Source organism: Monopterus albus, unplaced genomic scaffold (assembly GCF_001952655.1).
Source record: "Monopterus albus unplaced genomic scaffold, M_albus_1.0 scaffold190.1, whole genome shotgun sequence".
In the NCBI taxonomy this organism is placed as follows: domain Eukaryota; kingdom Metazoa; phylum Chordata; class Actinopteri; order Synbranchiformes; family Synbranchidae; genus Monopterus; species Monopterus albus.
The window spans coordinates 470,033-478,220 of NW_018128070.1; the positions used below are offsets into that span (position 1 = coordinate 470,033).

General features: G+C 41.9%; 1 protein-coding gene across 1 annotated transcript in view; it reads right to left on the bottom strand.

The window, feature by feature from the left end:
* Positions 1 to 8,188, bottom strand: part of gli3 (GLI family zinc finger 3) — a 94,714-nt gene that overhangs the window by 19,244 nt on the left and 67,282 nt on the right. The window contains 2 exon segments of the mRNA XM_020617505.1: positions 2,874 to 3,075; positions 6,773 to 6,931. Of these exon segments, the coding sequence (XP_020473161.1) occupies positions 2,874 to 3,075; positions 6,773 to 6,931 (361 nt within the window).

Here is an 8,188-nt window from a genome sequence, read left to right on the forward strand (position 1 = left end):
CTCCTTTCCATTTTTCGTGATGCCTGCTTTAGGGAGTGGAGCTGCGAGCTGTACCACAGGGCCGCCTCTGTTTCACTGCCTTCCTTTTCAGAGGGGCAATGGTATAAGTGTATTACGCAGGAAGGCTGCAGTACTATCAACAAGATTATCGATTTGTGTTGGAGTAAAGTTAAGGTGGCCTCCTTCCACTGTGTTGGCAAACGGCACTGAAGTAGATAAAGATGGAATTATTTCCTTAAACTTGGTAACAGCATTGCCAGATAGACATCTGCTGTAGTGGAATTGTTTCCCACATAGAGTATAATCCATTAATGGAAATTCAAAAGTTATTAGAAAATGGTCAGACAGAAGAGGGTTATGGGGAAAAACTATTAAGTGTTCAGTTTTGATGCCATATGTCAGAACCAGATCAAGAGTGTGATTAAAACAGTGAGTGGGTTTATTTACAGTTTGAGAGAAGCCAACTGAGTCTAATAATGAACAGAATGCATTGTTGAGGCTGTCATTGTCGGCATCTACATGAATATTAAAGTCGCCTACTATGATTATTTTATCTGTACTAAGCACTAAATCAGACAGAAAGTCTGAGAATTCACTTAAAAACTCTGAATAAGGAGCAGGTGGACGGTATACAATAACAAACAGAACAGGCTTTTGAGTTTTCCAGTTTGGGTGTGAGAGACTCAGGGTGAGACTTTCAAATGAGTTATAACTATGTTTAGGTCTAGGGTTGATTAATAGGCTTGAGTCAAAGATCGCTGCCACGCCACCACCTCGGCCTGTGTTTCGACGGCTTTGACAGTTATTGTGACTAGGTGGAGTGGATTCATTTAGGCTGACATATTCCTCCTGCCTTAACCATGTTTCAGTAAGACACAATAAGTCAATGTGATGTTCACTTATCAAATCATTCACTAACAGAGATTTAGATGTGAGAGATCTGATATTTAATAGTCCACATTTGATTGTCCTATTACTTTCTACTATAAGAGGAGTCATCTTAATTTTAATTAGGTTCTTATGAATAACTCCTCTGGAGTTGATTCTTGATTTATATAATTTAGGTGGGCGGGGGGCAGACACAGTCTCTATGGGGTACTGGGAGCGTTGGGTGGGTAGCAGCTGCAAGGAGACAGCAGAGAGGCGTGTAAGACTGCGACCCTGCATCCTGGACTCAACTCTGGGTTGTCATAATTTAGGTTGTAAAACAAACTCGTCCAGATTTCTAGATAAGAGAGCCGCACCACCCAAAGTGGGATGGATGCCATCTCTACTAATCAGACCAGGTTTTCCCCAAAATGTTTTCCAGTTGTCTATGAAGCCCACGTTATTTTCTGGGCACCACCTAGACAGCCAGCGGTTGAATGACGACATGCGGCTAAACATGTCATCACTGGTCACATTGGGTAGGGGCCCAGAGAAAACTACGGAGTCCGACATTGTTTTAGCAAAGTTACACACCGACTCAACATTAATTTTAGTGACCTCCAACTGGCGAAGTCGGGAGTCATTAGCGCCGACATGAATAACAATTTTGCAGACAACAGCAGTAACCAATACATGAACAGCCTTCAATAACATTGTCAAACCCATTCACACACAACAGAACACATGAACATCAGCGGCCGGTCAGGGTCGCCACAATATGGTCCTGTATGACAAAAAGACAAATAACCTGAAATTATTAATAGTGGACTGTAAAAAGGTTGCAAAATAGAAATAGGGGCATCCTCCGGCTCAGGAACAGTGGATACAGATTGTCAAAGAAATCAATTTGATGGAAAAACTTGGCGCATGTTGTGAGACTGCAACAAACCCAAATGGAGGACAAATGGGACATTTGGGCAGTACGACAAAAGAAGACAGAGGCAGAGTAGACTCACTGGAAACTGACAATGACTGGGTGGACAGTGTGTGTATACAGGCAGGTATATGGATAAACATATTAGCTGCCATTATTGGGAACCTTTGACGGACTGCTGTTTCCTGCGGTAAACCGTACTCATTTCCTGTTTTCTGTATTTGCACTGCGTTGTGCTTGCTTCCAGATTGTTTAGGAATTAAACTCACTATTTTCCAGGTTCATCTGAATTTTTGAGTGACAACATACGCTTGCACCACTTAAAGCACTTGTTTTGCAGAAGTTCTTGCTAACTACCAAATTTAACTTGCTTCTTTAGGTCGGCTAGTTTAGAAGCTAGCTAAGCTAGTATTGGCCGCGCTGTTCTGGCCAATGTGGGATGGGGGGGAGGAACAGGTGCGGGAGGAGTTAAGAGGGATGACAGGTGGGCGTGTTGTTTTAGATTCTGTTGGCGCGGGACACGGGATGCTCTGAGGGAATATTGTTACTGTTTTCAGTTTGCTATTTCATTCTCCTGTGAGCACACAGTGCCAGGTATTTCACAGTTATTTTGCTTTCTCTATTCTGCTCAATAAAACCCAAGAAAAGACAACAAAGGTGTTCTCCTCACTGTCAGCGTAGGTGCTAGCGCGTAGCTGGCTAGTTAGTTGTCCCAGTATAGGACAGGGTCGGGCCAGCTCCTCTCAACCGAGCTAGCGGTCGTCACAATATGTTAACGTTATAAAAGTAAATGTATGTGACAAATAAACTAAACTTCATGTAAAAAAAAATACTGATGTGCGTCTTTGAAGTAATAAACTTACAAGATGTTCATAGAAATAAAGTTTTAAATTATAATGAAACCAAATTATCTTAAATATGTTTTTTTAATGGGGTGAACCATATTATTACATCTTTTAAATTGGACTGACAACAAAAAGTTGTTCATTATATTCTAATACGCTGACTAGAACTACTGTAGCCCAAGTTTGTCAAAAGCAAGAAAGATCATTTTCCAAATGCAGTGTGCTACCTGATGGCTCCAGCAGACAGGTGACCATAGGAGCCGCTGGTGGAGGAGCTGGAGCGAGAGTTGTTGAGCATGGCGACAAGAGAGTTGGGCGAGCTGCGGATCCTGTTCTGCAGGTCAAAGCTGTGCTCAGAAAGAGGTGAGATGGGCAGGGGTCGCTTCCTGCTGGGCCGTGATGGCAGCCTCGGGCTTGGGAAACGAGAGCCTTCAGGATAAGGAAAGAGGAGATTTACTAGAAAAGGCTGACTGGCAAGTGGCTGCCATGAAAGTGAATGGTTAAAACTGTGAATCTGCTCTTTGTTCTGTGTTTTTTGGAGACAAACATCTGCTAAATTCCTACAAACAAGTTACTGATCAAAAAAATAGTAGTGGCTTTTACACGATTTTCTGTTTGACTTCATCCTAACCTAATCTAACCCTAACAGATGCCATTTTTGTCAATCATCAGACAAAGGCTTATCTGAATGAGTGTTCAGCTGTCACTTGATGCACTGCTTGCATTTCATCCATGAGAAAACATGCCTTTTATGTTGGAGAAATGCTCTGACTGTGTATGGTAATATTTAATCAAGTCCAATTTTACTCGTTATTCAAATGCAATCAGTGTTGACTGGAAATACTAAAGGGGGGTTTGAAAAGGTAAAAGGCGGAAACGGCACAACCATTCTCTATGCACATACAATGAGCCACGGGTAGAGATTAAAACATGACTTTTGTTGTCTTTTCACATGGAGATGTCACAAACAAGACAGGGAAAAACAGAGGAAGATGGAAGGAGGGGAAAAAAAGCGCTGTGGAGATGTCATGCTTTGTGCGTGAACTGACACAATGACTTTGTGACTCAAGATTTGGAAATAAAACATTTGGAGTTATTTTATAAAGGCAAACAAAACCATCTTACGAAGCCCCAATAACCCCCCTCCATATTTACATCCCCCACAATCCATCCATCTCTCAAACGGAAATGCTCCATCTCTAGTTTGACATATTCAACGATTACCGAACGCTCCATTCACATGGTAATCACATAGTGCGGATGTGAATGTGTATGTGTGTCTGCCTCTGTGGTGGTGCTCTAGCATCTGTAGATCCGAGTTTCGACTATGGCACGAGGCTGTGTGGAGAACACCACCCCCTTTACACTGTCATTGTATGGCAAATCCGTCTTTTCATGTCCTAGGGAAGGAGATGTTGAAGAGGAGGGATACATAAACACTTTACACCCCTGACTGTGCACAACTGTGAAATACAATGTAGATGGCCACCTAATGTTACTTCAGTCATTTCAAATCATATATTTAACCCTCCTGGTTTGGAGAAATTGAGCTTTCCATGTCTGAAATCTGACACACCTGACAATATTTAAACAAGTCGGGTCCACAGGAGTGTGAGGGACAACCTCCACTTGAGGTGAATTAGGAGAGGGAGGGACTGCTGAGGAGCAGGGCCAGCATCCCGCCACTGCAAAGCCTCATGGGAATAGTGTTTATTAATACACCGCCCAAATGATAAATTGGCCAACGGAGGAGACAGAGAGAGGAGCGTCCAAGCTTATAGCAGGACTGTCCCTCTAATTTCCTCTTGATTTATGGATGTGATGGCTAGTTACATGCCACGTCATTAATTCTCATGGCCAGGGAGGGCTGAGGCAGGCCGAACTGACGCCATCGGATATAAAAACTGGCTCCAAAACTGGAGTTGAAGTCTTGTCGACACACCTGGGGGCCACCTGAGAGGGTCGCTGTCACATGGAAGGCCTGAAGTGTGAATATATGACTGCCCAGAATTTGCTTTACTTTATTTTAGAACAAGATACCAAGTGAGACAATGATTCTGGACATGAATAAAACGACAGTAATCCTTATAACTAGTTGTCAACATAAATATTGTGTCAGTTTTTGTTGTGGAAATGTTTAAGTAAATTCTGCTCAACAAACAATCTACTGATGTTACAGCTCAAGAAACATAATCAGTGACTACAGTAGTTAAAATGTTACTCAGAGTGAACCTATTACTGAGACAAACAACATATCATACAGTCTAGCAAGTAGCAAGGAAATTAAAATGAGCTAATAAGACCACAAATACAGACTTTAGCGCATTGAGCTGTGAGAGCTATGGCACTAATTAGGCAGTGTGAACATAGACAATGGCCTATTAAAGCACAAATAGGCAGGACAGGCCTATTGTTTCATTAGCATAGCTCTGTCTGAAGATAATTACACTGATGTAGAATAGGCTGAAATAGCCACAGAAGCACGATAGCCCGGATTATCAACGAAAGCCTCTTGATAGACTCTGCCCTTTGGATGCTTTTTCTGAAACCCAACAAAGCTTTAAAATGAGTTATTAGCAGCAATGATCACAGGCGATTTTTAAGTGAGGAGCACTGCATCTCCACTTGAATTTGGCCCTAATTGTTTTGTTTCAGTCTATTAATCTTAAAAAGTGACACAGAAGAAAGGATTTCTCCAGTGATGAATGGTGGGATGTTCCGATTCCCACTTAACAGCAATTAATTTTCTGATACCCACACAAGTTTGGCTAGTTTTAATTAGTTTGTTCTGAGGAACAGCGAGAACTTCACCCTGGATTTCCATGAAAGTGGCGTTTGCCTGACTAAATACATTCTCATCAAAAGGGAACAGGGTGAGGCTGTGTGACCTTTCTAAGATTCAGTGTGCATTTAATTTCCTATTTACACTTTAAAATAACTCATTAGCATAAGTCCTCTGCTCACAGTCTTCTGTCCAACACATTAAGACAATAGCTCATTTAAATCATGTCAAAGTAATGGTCCTCAACGTGGTTGAGCTGTAACGTTGTCTATATATAGTGCAAAATAGATGTGTTGTGAAAGTGCATTTTAAATGTTTAATTCCCACTGGGGCCACCCAGGTACCCACTCATAATACTGCAAGGTGCAATCCCAGTAGGGATGGATGTGGAAGGTGTCTTTTCACCTACAGAAATACATTTGGTTGACGGGTCCAGTTTTTTGGCTGGCTAGGTAATTTCAAGTGTAGATAGGATCAGATACATATTGAAATCATTTAAATGCTGTTAAAACAACAGTTATAACCCTAACACCTAACCCTCACTTTTAACCAAATTTAGCTTGATTGGCAAATCCACGGCAACTGAAATTGATTCAAATTAATATTGCATTGGCTACTAAAAAACATTTACCTCTACATTTGGTGAGTTTGACGTTTTCAGGAAATGACGGATTGAATTTCCTTTATGCGCTTAAATGTTTTACTTCTTAACAGGAGTTTACCATTTAAAAAAGTAATGGGTTTTATACTGTATGATCTTTCCTACTTCCTCGGTAAACATGGAAGTTGTTCCGGTTGATCAAGGACATTTCAAGTCTCTTAGGACCGAGGTTCCTCCAGCAGCCTCCTCCTTTATGAACAACATGCCCCTTTTATCAGAAATCAGTTGATGATTGGATGTTTCAGATAAAGGATCTGAGGAAAGGACGTCTCATGTTGTTAATAATGTGTTTCCTCGAGTCCTCTCTCCTCATATCTTACACAAGTGGGACTAAGACGAGGAAAAGACACAAGTGAGGGAAACGACAGTGCATATAAGAGACCTGAGATGTACCCACTGTTTTCACAGTGAGAGCAACAATAAATAAAAAAAATCACTACATTATACATAGCAACAAAATGAACCACAGAATAATATATTTATCCAACTTGGCCAGAAATATGAGGAACTGATTTTTCAAGACAAAGTTCAGAAAACTCCATGGATTGTCTGCACTGTAAATCTCACAAACAAAAAGTGGTTTGGCCACCGTATCACATTACAAGAAGCTGTTTTAATCTCAGATCAGCACTGTGCCAAACATAGCTTGGACATGTCCATGTGTGACATCAGCGCAGACTTACTATCTATTGCCTGCAGGTATTCCATGTGCAGGGCACTGGCGCTGCTGGCACCGGCTGTGGACGCCACAGAGGGAAGCAGGTCCGTTGTGTAAGGGCTACGGTGGCCCGCCAGCAGAGCCATCTGATAGTACTCAGCTGTGGTCAGACCTGCATGAGGGGCTGGAGCAAAGAAAATGTTTGGGTCAGCTAAAAGGAAAAAAGATAACCAAAAAGTGAAGGTGACAGATGTGGAGAAGAAGGGGATGGCAGTTAGACAGGAAGTATTTAAAGACATGGGAAGGTAAAACAACAGAGGGAGGGAAGGAGGAAAAATATTAGGCAGTGGGAAAAACACGACAGGGAGCGCACCTGCACTGCATTATAAAGCTGCATTCATTTACATTAGATGATAATCAGCTCAGCAGAACAGTAATGAGCACATTAGCAACACCATCAAGTTAAGCAAAACAGCTGCACTGGGAGCATCACCTGAAGTGGAGAGCCTCACTGGGGATTACTGGATGCTTGCTCAGAGATTACAGTGAGTGTGCATTAGTGTTTGACTGATGCGTTCATGCCGAGCACAGGATAACTGGTCGCCTTACAAAAAATTCTTAAACAGCCTTTTCTCTTCTTCTCACTGTTCCTTGATCACTTGGAGAGAGTACACATGTGTATACAGTATGTGTGTGTGTGTGTGTGTGTGTGTGTGTGTGTGTGTGTGGTAAGTGTATATGGGCCGACGCATCTTTCGCCAAAGATGGTGCTCGGGTGTCGACACATCGGGGCTGCAGTCTGCAGATATGCAACCTGCTCCTCGGCTCAGCTTCTTTTAAACAATAGGAAAACAAAAGGCCTAAATCTGCTGCGATATATCTGCATACATAAAGATACAGCAAATGATTTTGCCTCCACTTGACTTCATCTCTTTTCCTCAAAATGCCTGTTTTCCAAACCATTTCCTTAGTTATAAAGTACTGTAAGTCCTTGAACCATAGCCTAAAAATAACCAGCTGGCAGTGGGCTTCCTTATGCAAACACAGAGGGAAAAGACTAGTTTTGGATGCAAATATGGAATTAGTTTAGACCCAGAATAGTTCTACAGCTCTTTTTCCCCCCAATTGATGAATTAAAGAGAAAATAAACAAACAATGCATGAGGAGATTTCCTCTTAAGGCTGGCCTGTATGTCTGCAATATGCATCCATGACTGGTTGAATAAGTGGAAGAAAATATTCTAAATTAATTCGATCTGGGTATTATGTCTTCAGTGGAAGGGGGGGAGCTTCTTAATTGTCTCCACTGTTCTGCCTTAGCTGTGCTTTTGCATTCAGCCATAATGTGGCCCATTCAGTATCCATGCACAGAAAAAGGCTTTGTGGAATTTCTAAATCAGAGACGCTGGCATCGAAGTGTGATCCTGGGGGCAAAAAAGGGG